General features: G+C 40.1%; 3 protein-coding genes across 3 annotated transcripts; all 3 read right to left on the minus strand.

Moving 5' to 3' along the window:
- Window positions 1-539: 539 nt before the first annotated feature.
- LOC116161307 (poly(A)-specific ribonuclease PARN-like) lies at window positions 540-3,144 on the minus strand. Its single transcript, XM_031474621.1, has 11 exons — window positions 2,856-3,144; window positions 2,295-2,811; window positions 1,963-2,248; window positions 1,793-1,914; window positions 1,625-1,743; window positions 1,383-1,493; window positions 1,270-1,333; window positions 1,164-1,219; window positions 1,031-1,117; window positions 742-982; window positions 540-689 (listed from the first exon to the last, which is right to left on the minus strand). Exons 1-11 carry the CDS (start codon window positions 2,872-2,874, stop codon window positions 572-574), a joined length of 1,740 nt encoding a protein of 579 aa, XP_031330481.1. The 5' UTR covers window positions 2,875-3,144; the 3' UTR covers window positions 540-571.
- Window positions 3,145-6,491: 3,347 nt separating this feature from the next.
- On the minus strand, window positions 6,492-9,466 carry LOC116161308 (insulin-like growth factor-binding protein complex acid labile subunit). The gene is made up of 2 exons (XM_031474622.1): window positions 8,347-9,466; window positions 6,492-8,291 (listed from the first exon to the last, which is right to left on the minus strand). Exon 2 carries the CDS (start codon window positions 8,275-8,277, stop codon window positions 6,541-6,543), a length of 1,737 nt encoding a protein of 578 aa, XP_031330482.1. The 5' UTR covers window positions 8,278-8,291; window positions 8,347-9,466; the 3' UTR covers window positions 6,492-6,540.
- Window positions 9,467-13,464: 3,998 nt separating this feature from the next.
- Window positions 13,465-14,269, minus strand: LOC116162416 (insulin-like growth factor-binding protein complex acid labile subunit; the record flags this gene model as incomplete). Its single annotated transcript, XM_031476030.1, has 2 exons — window positions 13,465-13,551; window positions 13,613-14,269. Coding segments are annotated over 2 exons (690 nt in total), but the record flags the coding sequence as incomplete, so codon positions are not given.

Raw genomic sequence — 14,269 nt, forward strand, 5'->3', positions numbered from 1 at the left:
TTTTCAAAGACACGCAGCGTTTTCCGGCTACGAGCTCTTGAATGTGAGCAATTTTCAAAAAACTCACGTGCAAACCGACGGCGAGGCGTACTTTTTTTTATTGCTCCATCTCAAGTATTTATAAGTCATTACCGATAGGCGAAGATCTTTAGTTCAAAACGGTCCGTTTATACCGAAACGGTAATGTGACATAAATCACGAAAATCTACAACGCAAAGTCCTATCACGGTCGCCACAATAAAGTAATTACTTATTCAATGATATTAAGTACTAAAGTACGTATGGCGTGTTGCCGGCCATCTTCTTAAGGGCGCCTAATTTTATGCAACCAAAATAACTTTTGGCTTCCATATTATTTTCGTTCGGGTGCGATGTATAGTTGTATGTATGTATGTTAGTATAATGCCGGTAAAGTTTCAGGAGCGTAAGAGATTTATTTTCTATGAAGAGGCATAAAATTAGAATTGTCTTTTAAAAGTAGACATAGAGTTACAAAGTTCGAAGTAGCATTTAGTAAGAAAGTTAAATAAAGAGTCACATGTATTGCATTTCTTTATTTGACTTTACATAGTCATTCCCAATCACTAGGCTCGTCAAAAGTTTGTTTCTGAGCAGATTTTTCAATTTTTGTTTTCTTATTTACAAATGGGGTTAAATTGAGGGTTACCTTCTCCTTTGTAATACCCCCCCTAGATGGACAAACAGATTTATATTTTATTTAAACAAATTTCGCAATCTTACCCTTCGCTAACCATTTTCCTCTTCTTGACAGACGGATTGATTTCACTCGCCGCTCTCGTCCTCTGTTTCGGTAGTAGACCCAGACCGGTATCACCCGCAAGATGCGCTTGACGTTGCGCGTAAGACATAATCGTGTAAGTTTCGCTTTGTGAAAGTGTACTTAAAACAATTGAAATCTGATCCCGTCTTTGCAGAGCAATGTAGGCCGACTGGTCATCAATCCAAGCGATGAATACGTTACCTAAAATAAATCCTTAACCTCTCCCCCACTCGTCGCGGAATTCCATACCAAACGGGCTAAACAATTGGAAAATGTCATTCTGCTTCCAAGTCTTTGGAAATGACAGGTACACAATATGTTCCCTACTGGGGATCACTAAAAAACAATTGCGTGCAATTATGCCACCACGAAACTCACTCACCGTCCGTTCCCGCTAAATTCATATAGGGACAATCCTGCAACCGCATCAGGAATAACCTAAACATTAGTAATACAAATTGGAATTCCACACCTGAGAATTTCTTTACCTATTACAGTATGGATCTAGTAGCGAAAAGTTTGGGTAACTTTCACTTTGTCCATTTAAGGTGTCTACAACATTTCATTTGCTTCAAATGCACAAACAATAATCGTGACTTACGTAGGTAATTCCACATTGCTAGAAAACTAACGCCGGTTATGTACGCGTCGTAGCCCGCCTCGTGTTGCTTGGTGTTGTCAAGAGTGTATCCCTCCAGGTTTTCCTCAACTTCTGTATCGAAAATAATAGTATACAATCAATTTTACAGGAAGGGTTTTTTGGCGCCCAGCATGGGGCCTAAGAACAAGAAAATTCTTCAGGCCCCATGCTGGGCGCTAAAAAAGCAGCTTCACCCTACATACCTATATCGGGAATTTTAAAGGGTTCCTTCTGAACAGTGGCCAGCAAATGAGCCACGACTGTTGAATCGATCAAACCCCTCAGTGGCGCTGTACTAGACATGTACTTCGTATCCAATATTCTGCAAAGAAAAAAATTAAAAAATTCCTATTTCAAGATGCGACAACTACTTAGGAAACGAATAATGAGCAATTTCCTTAAATTCCTGATATTCGAAGGGCAAAGGAATCAAAAATTGATGAATTGTGTGGAGAAGATCCAGGCACATATTGTGACCGACGACCAATTTCCCCTTAAAAAATTCCTATTAGCTACACTAAAAAAAAATGGGAAAACGAACAGATTCGACAATTGCTTTTATAACAGAGGCAAACCCGATACTTTGCCGCAGCTGTTCCTCTTCCCTCTCGACGACCTTTCGATTCATCGCTTCTCTGTCCTCCTTCGACTTTAATCGGGTTACTACAAGCACGTGATCCCTATTTTCTAACGCCCTAGTCTCCAAACTGGCTTTATTCGCGAGCTTCGCCTCCGCCTGTTGATAAACCAATCGCCTAATGTACGCGTTACATTTCGGAAGGACGTGCTCTTCTTTGTCGCTCGCTATAAAATCGCGTATTTCGTTGCTAAAACAAAAATAACCAACAATTTCGTGGAACTTCGCCCACTCACAAAATATTATTGACGAGCTCCTTATCTTCGTCGTTTATCGCCTGGTTGCACTTTTCCGGGGTGAAACTGTTGTTGTGCAGTTTATTGGCGCGTACTTTCTGCGCGTCCGATAACGAGGCGCGACATTTCTCCTCTTCGTTCGAGTTCAAGTACGAGATCCCCTCCTTGAAGAGCTTATTAAAATCGAATCCACTACCGGATAGGAAATCTAAACTAGACGACTGACACAAAAATCGATGATCGGGCACGAACTTATTTGCGCCAGTTTGAAAGATGTAAAAGTTGTACCCTTGCTGTTTGTAGACTTTCTTGTCGACGTCATACCTGAACATGCATAAGCCGTACTGAATAATTAAGAAGTCCTTCGAGTTTCGCCGTACTTTCTCGTAGTACTGTTTTTGGGTGTCGAACGCGTTGATATTATTTACCGTATTTAAACCGGTTAATTCGCAGTCAATTACTATAAAGTCGCATTTGGCTATTGCCTCCTTTATTGAAGGGAGCAACTGAAGAAAGTCTGAAATTTAACATTGAGGTTATGTTGAATAACAGTTAACTTACTTGATCGTGTAACTTCCATTACTTTGTAATTTTAAATTAAAGAAAAATAAGCTTTACTTTGCCTGCATGTGACACTCCTGTAGCAATTAACAATTTAATTCAAAATTTTGTAAAATGTTTATACATTCAACATGTCATATGGATGTGGCTGCATTAGCTACTCCGTGATGTTTTCTTTTGCAGCTGCCCACTCGATATACAAGGTGTTTCAACTCTTAAAACTGGTAACTTCCCTTTTAGTGCAGCAATTAAAATTGAAAAGTAGAATTAACTCAGTAATATAATTGAATAAGCAATTATTTACTTATTCAATGGTAATATCTATCTCTTTAATTTTTTATGACAGCAGTAAAAACACTTTTCGTAATTTTGTTTTAAGTCATAAAAACCATAGTAACTAACTTTTCATTACATCCCTCCGCCACTGGAAGTGAGCTGCTCTCTGAGCTGTAAACCCATGGACAGTACCCTTAGATCATATAAATGATCTAAGACGGTACCACGTGACTCGTCCTTAAGCTATACAATCAGAGTCAAAATAACCCCGTGAGTGCAAACAAATTTGTATTGTTTAATACCAAATTTAATTTTTGCTAGTAACACATTTTTGGTAACGTGGAAATGATGTCGTTTCACTGATTAAAATCGCACCTAAAGAAGCGAAGAAGAAACCTTTTAAAACATACCAATTATAAAGATTTTAAATGCGCTCATTGTGATTATGGAACAAATACTCAGAGATATCTTAAACAACACCTTGTAAAACATAACGATTTTAAAGATTTTCAATCTGATCATTGCGATTGTGAGACACACAACAAACACACTTTTAAACGACACCTTTTAAAACACCCAACAAATATTTTGTTAATTTAAATATTATCAGGGAAACCTTGTTCGGGACAAAAACCTCCTCATGTTCCACACAAATACATGAAATGAATCAACTGCGGCCAGAAAAAATATGTTTTATGTAATTTATGTCTTTTATGAAACCTACGTAACTTACGTTTTTAATTTAAAAAACCGTAATTTTTGTAAGTTACATAACTATTTGATACATCTTGATCAGTACTATCACAGACCATCAACGGTACTACCAACGTAAACGATTCACCGTTGAATTTAGTTTGGTTTAATGAAGATGAGACTTTTGATTTTTGGTATTATTGGATTTTGGATTTTGGTTATACACTGCCTTTTTTTGAGCCCCGAAAAAAAATTGTCTCAGATCGACCCGGAAAAAAATTTTCTTATAGAATGTGGCCTGTAGAATCCATAAGTTCCAAGATTGGGCTACAGTTCAAAAGTTACAGCCGTTTGAATTTTTTTTCGAAATTGGTTTCTAGTCTATAACTTTTGATTGAGAACTCTGATCGAAAAAGTACGAATTGATTTGGATTCTACGCACCCAAATTAATAAGAAAGAGTGTTTTTCCGAGAAATTTTGGTGTAGTCGATTTTTGGTAAAAAAGGAAGGTTATATACTGCGTTTTTTTGAGCCCCGAAAAAAAAATTGTCTCAGATCGACCCGGAAGAAAAAAATTCTTATAGAATGTGGCCTGTAGAATCCATAATTTCAAACAGTTCCAAGATTGGGCTACTAGTTCAAAAGTTACAGCCCTTTTGAATTTTCTTTCGAAATTGGTTTCTAGTCTATAACTTTTGATTGAGAAGTCTGATCGAAAAAGTACGAATTGTTTTGGATTCTACGCACCAAAATTAATAAGAAAAGTGTTTTCCCGAGAAATTTTGGTGTAGTCGATTTTTGGTAAAAAAGGAAGGTTATACACTGCCTTTTTTTGAGCCCCGAAAAAAAAAATTGTCTCAGATCGACCCGGAAAAAAAATTTCTTATAGAATGTGGCCTGTAGAATCCATAATTTCAAACAGTTCCAAGATTGGGCTACTAGTTCAAAAGTTACAGCCCTTTGAATTTTTTTTCGAAATTGGTTTCTAGTCTATAACTTTTGATTGAGAAGTCTGATCGAAAAAGTACGAAATGTTTTGGATTCTACGCACCAAAATTAATAAGAAAAAGTGTTTTCCCGAGAAATTTTGGTGCAGTCGATTTTTGGTAAAAAAGGAAGGTTATACACTGCCTTTTTTTGAGGCCCTCAAAAAAAATTGTCTCAGATCGACCCGGAAAAAAATTTTTCTTATAGAATGTGGCCTGTAGAATCCATAATTTCAAACAGTTCCAAGATTGGGCTACTAGTTCAAAAGTTACAGCCCTTTGAATTTTCTTTCGAAATTGGTTTCTAGTCTATAACTTTTGATTGAGAAGTCTGATCGAAAAAGTACGAATTGTTTTGGATTCTACGCACCAAAATTAATAAGAAAAAGTGTTTTCCCGAGAAATTTTGGTGCAGTCGATTTTTGGTAAAAAAGGAAGGTTATACACTGCCTTTTTTTGAGCCCGAAAAAAAAATTGTCTCAGATCGACCCGGAAAAAAATTTCTTATAGAATGTGGCCTGTAGAATCCATAATTTCAAACAGTTCCAAGATTGGGCTACTAGTTCAAAAGTTACAGCCCTTTGAATTTTTTTTCGAAATTGGTTTCTAGTCTATAACTTTTGATTGAGAAGTCTGATCGAAAAAGTACGAATTGATTTGGATTCTACGCACCCAAATTAATAAGAAAAAGTGTTTTCCCGAGAAATTTTGGTGTAGTCGATTTTTGGTAAAAAAGGAAGGTTATACACTGCCTTTTTTTGAGCCCCGAAAAAAAAATTGTCTCAGATCGACCTGGAAAAAAATTTTCTTATAGAATGTGGCCTGTAGAATCCATAATTTCAAACAGTTCGAAATTCAAGAAAATGAAGGAAAGCAGTCTCAAGGGTTTGAGAAGCCATGAAAAGGTGAAAAGAAAGAAGCAGAAACAACCAAGTAAAATTAAGAAGACAATGGAGCCTAATACTAAATAAATGTTGATGATGACAAAGAAGAGGGGTAAGAGAAATATAAAAGAAGATCGAGAGGAATACGTAACGACGAATTTACGACGATCCCATCCTGGTAGATGCTGCAAAAGGCCCGAGATAGACGTGAAAAAACGCCAAAATTGAGGGAGATGCGATATGGGCGTGAAGGAAACGAATCATGGGTTAAGGAATTTTCAGACAAATCTGAAGAACGCGTAAACGAAACGCTAAGAATACCTAAATCGGGGGATGGAGACCCCCACTCTCGTGCCTTCTCGCTTGACTTAGAAGAGATTGGCCAGGATGGTGCCGAACTCGCCTTAGAAACTTATTGTTGGCGTAACATTTATCGAATCGAATAAATAGGCTTCAGTACAATCACAATCCAGACCTTGAAAGGTCAAGTTGTGAAAGTGGTGGTCGACTAGGAGTGCAACGATGTCAGAGGAAAACCAAATTGCGGAGGAAGCTTGGGAGGACAAAGAGCGAAGAGCGGAAGAAGTCGGTGGATTTGATTTTTTAGAGCTCCAAATCGAAATTCGTATCTTTACTGTTTGTATCTTATGACCGCTCCGTGGGGCTCATCTCCAGGAAGGTAGTATTTTAAAACCGCTCCCCACATCATATTCCTCCTTTCGGACTGGTAAGCACGTCATGAAAGAACAAATGTTTATATTAAACCCAATGCATGAAGGTTAAATAAATATCTACCTCTGGTTGTAGAATAATACTTTATTAAAGACCTTATAGCAAAAGAATACTTAATGAATAAAATTTGTAATTGACTGTTTGACTTGTGCGATATCATCATCGGCCTTCGTCGTCCAGGCGTCAGTCTTCGAATCGTCGACGAGTTTCACGACGCTCGACGCGTTCTGGTTGCAGTCGATGTCGACGTGCGTCATTCCGCAGCTGTCGAAGTCGAGCCTCGCCAGGTTTCTCAACTGTTCCGGTAAATGTATCGGGCTTCCCGGTTTCTTCGTCCCGTCGACTAAGTTGGTGGACGCGATCCAGGAGGTCGCCGCCTTGACGCAACCGAAGCTGACGCTGAGACTTACGAGTTTGTGGTTCGCGAGGAAGGCGTCGGGTTCGATGATCTCGATTTGGTTGTAGGAGAGGTCCAACTTGTTGAGTCCTCGAAAGGCGATTAAGGAGAGTGGATTTAGGGAGACGATGAGATTGTGGGCCAAGTTTAAGGTTAGGACGCTGCACAAGTTGTCGTAGCTGTTGCTGGGGACTTGTCGCAGTTTGTTGTTGGATAGGTCCAGGTGCTGCAAGTTGAAGACGGTGTCGAACGTGCGCGTGTCGACGGTTTCGATGAGGTTGTCGCGCAGGTTCAGCTTGGTCAGCGCTTTGGCGCAGCGGAATGCGTACGACGGGAGGTGAGTGAGTCTGTTTTGGCTCAAGTCGAGATCGGTGACGGAATACAAACCGGAACACCAATCTTCGTCCAAGGTTTCAATGTTCATGTTAGTCAGGTGTAAAGTGGTTACCCCCGAGAAGCCTCTGAAGGTATCGAGTTCGAGTTTGGGGGTGCTGTTGCGATTGCAGGTGAAAAACTCGACCTTGCCCAAATTGTGGAAGACTTCGGGGCCGAAGATGGAAATTTCGTTGTTTTCCAATAGCAAAACCTTGAGTTTGCGAATGGCATCAAAGGTGTAGGTGTCGATTTCTTGGAGCTTGTTGTTGTTGACGCTGAGGTGGTCCAAGCGTGGTAAACCGATGAAGCTGTCCTTTTCTAAACTCTCGAGGTAGTTGCCGTCCAGGTTGAGGGTGACGAGAGAGTTTAGTCTCTTGAAAGAGGCCGGCGTGAGCTCCTTTATCGCGTTGTTGCTGATGTTGAGATGGAGAAGCATGTTGACGTAGGAGAAGGCTTCGTCGTTCCAACCTTGGAGACGATTAAAGCTCAGATCGAGATTTACCAAGAGTGGAAGTCCGTAAAACACCTTCGTAGATAGGCTTCTGATGTCGTTATGCGCTAATGTCAGCGTTTCAATGTCGGGAACGTCGGTGAGTAAACCGACTGGCAATTCTTCAATTTGGTTTCTGCTCAAATCCAGTTCCTTTAAATTAGGCATGCCTTTCAACATACCCGGTTCCAGTTCCAGTTTGCAATTGTTAATGGCCACCTTCTTCAAATTGCTCTTGTTCCTAAAGAATCCACGCTCGATGCTTCTCAAAGAAGAATTTTTACGCACGTAGAGACCTTCCAAATCATCAAAACCATCAAGCAAACCTTCCCCCAAAGTCTCCCAGTTGCATATCAAGTACAACTGCTTAATTTTGCCAAACGGGCCAAAGGTTTGGGGATGATTGTCGCTCTCACTCTGCGATTGCAGGATTAAATTTTCAATTTCTTCGATGGACCCGGAACATCCCTTCGAAATCCTCCCTTCGATCTCCTGCAGGACATTCTCGATGCACTCATCGGCAGAAATTTCGATCTTTCGAATGTTGGTCACGCCCAACAACGGATTGTAGATGTACCACGATTCCATAATGTCACCTGGATCTACAAAATACACACCTTTTAGATCAAGCCAAACACAAAATCACATTGCTCTTACATTTTTGAAGAAAACCTAAGAAGTCACACACTTTTTTTAAAGTAAAAAAGAAATACACGTCTAATAAAATTCGACCTTGCACTAGTATAGCGAGTTACTGTGGAAGTGTTTGCAGTAACCGTCTGCAGCTACTATAAATAGCCCGGTGCTTTGACTTGGTAATCAAAAACCCCACCACTTTTTCCTCACTATATTATATTTTTTTGCCGCTATCTTAACTAACATATAATCGAGTATTTATAGCGTTTTTTTTGCCGCCTGTTTTTCCAACATGCTTTTTATTGCGTCTTAATAATATAATTTCGCAATGCTCAAGTTCAAAGCTGAAGATCCGAGGGTGTGTGCTATAGCAATTTGGATTCCCTGACCTGACCAACTCGTCAGGGCACGCCTGCAGTGTCGCCAAACACTTCGAAAAGTCTTTTCCCGATTGGAGTCGGGACTATTTGCATATTCAATGATCCCTAGGTCACCACATCCTACTCATTAACACCTTTTTTAAGGAGGACAAGCAACTTTTTTTATCTTCTGCAAACACAGTTAGTACATAGATTTTATGAAAAAATAAAAGTTTCTGCATAGAAACTCTTAATTCCCAGTCCTTTCATCAAGCCTCTATGCGCAGTTTGAGTAAACAATTTAGCATATTTAAAATAAACCAAAAATGTACAAAACAAGTGACGTTTTATTCAAATTCAGTTGCTTTATTTATAGCTTCGTTACCACATTCAATTAATACTGACATTGGTCCCCAATAATTGATTCATCTATGAAATGATATCATTCGGAGCGATAAACCCTTTAAATTAGCCATCGTGACCGCATTATTGGCCACATTGCACTTTTTATCAAAAATTACGCAATTTATTTAATCGAGCTGTTACGTGGTGCCTCCGATTTGCGAATTTACACCGACCTTTGAGGACGTGTTGACAGTTCATGTACCGGAAGCTCCTAGGCGTACTAAACGAGGTCATTACGTAAAACAAAATTATTTCTCTTTTCCTATCTACGCAAATTGAGAATTAAGTGAAAGTTGGGTTCGTTGGTTTGTTTGGCGACGAGAACTTGAAGTATATACCAGTTTTGTAAAGGCAATATATATATATATATATATATATATATATATATATTTCCCTCAAAAATCTATAAAGAAACCTTAAAAATCAAAACACCTCCCCCCGCTATTAGTTTGACGTTATGTTGCGTTAACTGATTTCTGGTGCATTTCGCAATCCAATCATCACAATCATCATTGCATGCTTTTATCACTAATTAAAGCAGACATATTCGTATTTCTATGGTTCCCAAGGGAAGAGCTCTGCAAAATTCCAACTTTTGAATTTTTTCTCAGATGTGTGTAGGTACGTCAATAAACACACCTCCTTCCTCGTTACCACATTTGCAAAACACTGTCCCACGCCATTAAAGCTAATGGGCGAATAACCGATAAAAATGCTAATTTTGTACGTAGCATGTTACTACAGCCAAGCCCTCCCAAAAGCAGCCTCACAGAATTTGTTCGTAGTAGATCGAATAAACAATTTGAAGTTCTTAAAATAAACAATGGCGCGCAAAAATGTCCGAAAACAACTATTTTTATTGTCAATTTCAATGACATTCAGTTGGATAACAACTCATAAAGTAACTTCCGAGTTCTTATCAAGAAGAAAGCGATAAATTTTGTCGAAAAAATAACTGGAAAATAAAATGTCCAGTGATTACGATACTGAGGGTAGGTAAATAAAATGTCGTTTCAAAAAGGAAGCGTGCAAAAGGTTTCTTCTTTGCAATGCACCTATAATAAACCCGGTTTTGAATTTATGAATATTAACAACAGAACATTATGCAAACAAGCCTTGATTATAAATGAACGCGGACGTAGGTTAACTAAAATCAATGGAATTGTACCGAAATATGAATTTCCTAGAAAACGAATCCAAAATGGGTTATTACTCTCTATTGTTAAACAGAAAGACACCAGTTCTGAGGAATCTGAACCAAAAATTTAAACTGTGGACGTAAGCAATTTTTCACCTTTCCTAGCCTTGGTCTAGTATGACATAGATATATTTGTTTATTCGTTCAAATGATTTTTACATAGATTACATAATAATCAAGACGCGTAAGCAAACGCTTCACTAAGAAACTGTAGTTGCTGTGGTCACCGTTACACCCTGAATAAAAATTAAAAGGGAAGGGGGCGAATATGATGTTAATTTCTGAACATACACTCATTAACTCACAATGGATTGACGTCATTTTCTTATGTACAGGCTGTATGTATACTACCAATACTTGTTGTATTAAAAAGATGATCATACGGAACGGCAATTACTGTACATAGGAATATGTGACAATTTGTGGTTCAAAATGAAATGTATCTGTAGTTTGACATGTTCCGAACGAGGGACTACGCACCTCTTCTGAGGGGTGAGATTATGCCCACATTACCACTAGTTCGAAATGCTTGTGAAATATGATACCCTGGACCGCGTCATAGGCTCATGCACATTATGCGTCATCGTCAACATTCAAGACCAGTTCGGCACAACCGAGGAAATGTCTTCTAAGCAATGAATGAAAAGAACGAAAGTAGCTCGGATTGTGCCGAGGGTTATATACAATGGCCGAACTGAGCTTCGGCTCGCTCGGCAATAATTACATTTATTTTAATCATTTTTTATTTTATTTTATTTTACCTTTATTTTTGAGTGGGCGGGGTTTCAGCCAAGGTTGCTGTACCAACCCAACCCGCTATACATTTACAAATATCCATGACAGAACCCGGATTCGAACCAGGGATCTTTAGTACCGCAGTCCAGCTTTAATTGAACTGCGCCACACGGGCCGGCGCGTAGACGAGCCTGTTTAAGGTTTAACTGATTTTATCATTTTTACGCCAAAAAAATGTCATTGCCGGGCCAGCCGAAGGCGATTTTGGCACAATGCAGCCCAATTTCTTCGAAGTAAAGCGAAAAAATTAGGAAGGCAGGCCTGATTGTTCGGCAATAATTGTACTGAATACTATTTCATTCATTTGATCAATTTACCGGCACAAAATGTCATCGTCGAGCGAACCAAAGGTGAGTTCGGCACAATCCAAGCCAATTTCTTGAAAATAAAGCGATAAAAGCACGAAATTGGTTCGGATTGTGCCTAATTCACCTTCGGTTCGCTCGGAAATGATTGTACTGAAGCCTACTTAGTCGATTCGATCAATATTAAGCCAAAAAATTTCATTTCCCTGCCAGCCGAAGGCGAGTTCGGCATAATCCAGTCCAATTTCTTTGAAGTAAAGCGAAAAAATCAAGAAGGCAGGCCGGATTGTGCCGAACTCGCCTTCGGCTCGGTCGGCAATAATTGTACTGAATACTATTTCATTCATTTGATCAATTTACCGGCACAAAATGACATTGCCGAGCGAACCAAAGGTACAATTCAAGTCAATTTCTTGAAAATAAAGCGATAAAAGCACGAAAGTGGTTCGGATTGTGCCTAATTCACCTTCGGTTCGCTCGGAAATGATTGTACTGAAGCCTACTTAGTCGATTCGATCAATATTAAGCCAAAAAATTTCATTTCCCTGCCAGCCGAAGGCGAGTTCGGCATAATCGAGCCCAATTTCTTTGAAGTAAAGCGAAAAAATCAAGAAGGCAGGCCGGATTGTGCCGAACTCGCCTTCGGCTCGCTCGGCAATAATTGTACTGAATACTATTTCATTCATTTGATCAATTTACCGGCACAAAATGTCATCGCCGAGCGAACCAAAGGTGAATTCGGCACAATCCAAGTCAATTTCTTGAAAATAAAGCGATAAAAGCACGAAAGTGGTTCGGATTGTGCCTAATTCACCTTCGGTTCGCTCGGAAATGATTGTACTGAAGCCTACTTAGTCGATTCGATCAATATTAAGCCAAAAAATTTCATTTCCCTGCCAGCCGAAGGCGAGTTCGGCATAATCGAGCCCAATTTCTTTGAAGTAAAGCGAAAAAATCAAGAAGGCAGGCCGGATTGTGCCGAACTCGCCTTCGGCTCGCTCGGCAATAATTGTACTGAATACTATTTCATTCATTTGATCAATTTACCGGCACAAAATGACATTGCCGAGCGAACCAAAGGTACACAATCCAAGTCAATTTCTTGAAAATAAAGCGATAAAAGCACGAAAGTGGTTCGGATTGTGCCTAATTCACCTTCGGTTCGCTCGGAAATGATTGTACTGAAGTCTACTTAGTCGATTCGATCAATATTAAGCCAAAAAATTTCATTTCCCTGCCAGCCGAAGGCGAGTTCGGCATAATCCAGCCCAATTTCTTTGAAGTAAAGCGAAAAAATCAAGAAGGCAGGCCGGATTGTGCCGAACTCGCCTTCGGCTCGCTCGGCAATAATTGTACTGAATACTATTTCATTCATTTGATCAATTTACCAGCACAAAATGTCATCGCCGAGCGAACCAAAGGTGAATTCGGCACAATCCAAGTCAATTTCTTGAAAATAAAGCGATAAAAGCACGAAAGTGGTTCGGATTGTGCCTAATTCACCTTCGGTTCGCTCGGAAATGATAGTACTGAAGCCTACTTAGATGATTCGATCCATTTTACGCCAAACAATGCCATTGTCGAGCGAACCGAAGAATCTGGTCAAATTTGTGCCGATTTCACGGTTCACCTTCTTTGTTAGAGTGGCACGAGGGGAAACGAGGGAGATGCAAAACAGGCAGAATGATTAATGAAGCTTGAGAACCAAAAAAAATTGCAACAGCTCAAAAAAACTGAAAAATGCGAGGAATCCGAGCAAATCAAAATTAGATAAACACCGCGGTACGTACTCAAAAAATACAAAAAAATTCATGAAAGTTCAAGGTGTGGAAGGAGTGGTCGAAGTACACTAGGAGTGCAACGACGTCAATAAAAACAGGAAAGTCAAATTGCAGAGGAAGCTTGGGAGGCCAAAGAACCGCACTAAAACGTTGACGCATGGAGTTCTGGAGCGTTCCGTGGGGCCCATCTTCAGCGATTGTTTTAAAACCACTCCTCAATAGGATGCTCCAGGTTGTGTCCCGTTAGGAACAAATATTTATACTGCAGTAACTGCAGTAAAAAAATTAATAGTCTATTTCTGGTTGTAGAATAATACTTTATTAAAAAATATCTTGTAACTTAAAAATACTTAATGAATAAAATGTGTAATTGACTGTTTGACTTGTGCGATATCATCATCGGTCTTCGTCGTCCAGGCGTCAGTCTGTAATTGACTGTTTGACTTGTGCGATATCATCATCGGTCTTCGTCGTCCAGGCGTCAGTCTTCGAATCGTCGACGAGTTTCGCGACGGTCGACGTGTTCAGGTTGCAGTCGATGTCGACGTGCGTCATTCCGCAGCTGTCGAACTCGATCCTCGCCAAGTTTCTCAACTGTTCCGGTAAATGTATCGCGCTTCCCGGTTTCTTCGCTCCGTCCACTAAGTTGGTGGACGCGATCCAGGAGGTGGCCGCCTTGACGCAGCCGAAGCTGACGCTGAGACTTACGAGTTTGTGGTTCGCGAGGAAGGCGTCGGGTTCGATGATCTCGATTTGGTTGTAGGAGAGGTCCAGCTTGTTCAGTCCTCGAAAGGCGATTAAGGAGAGTGGATTTAGGGAGACGATGAGATTGTGGGCCAAGTTTAGGGTTAGGACGCTGCACAAGTTGTCGTAGCTGTTGCTGGGGACTTGTCGCAGTTTGTTGTTGGATAGGTCCAGGTGCTGCAAGTTGAAGACGGTGTCGAACGTGCGCGTGTCGACGGTTTCGATGAGGTTGTCGCGCAGGTTCAGCTTGGTCAGCGCTTTGGCGCAGCGGAATGCGTACGACGGGAGGTGAGTGAGTCTGTTTTGGCTCAAGTCGAGATCGGTGACGGAATACAAACCGGAACACCAATCTTCGTC

The sequence above is a fragment of the Photinus pyralis genome, unplaced genomic scaffold (genome assembly GCF_008802855.1).
Source record: "Photinus pyralis isolate 1611_PpyrPB1 unplaced genomic scaffold, Ppyr1.3 Ppyr1.4_LG10, whole genome shotgun sequence".
Lineage (NCBI taxonomy): Eukaryota > Metazoa > Arthropoda > Insecta > Coleoptera > Lampyridae > Photinus > Photinus pyralis.

Bases quoted from the DNA above. Each gene is read 5' to 3' on its own strand.
- LOC116161307 (XM_031474621.1), bottom strand. The intron at 1,915-1,962 runs GTTCGTTTTCCC...GAATTTTTTAAG, and splicing joins TAAAAGCAATTGTCGAATCT to GGGAAATTGGTCGTCGGTCA. The intron at 1,334-1,382 runs GTAAGTCACGAT...GAAATGTTGTAG, and splicing joins AGCAATGTGGAATTACCTAC to ACACCTTAAATGGACAAAGT.
- LOC116161308 (XM_031474622.1), bottom strand. From the start codon at position 8,277: ATGGAATCGTGGTACATCTACAATCCGTTGTTGGGCGTGACCAACATT.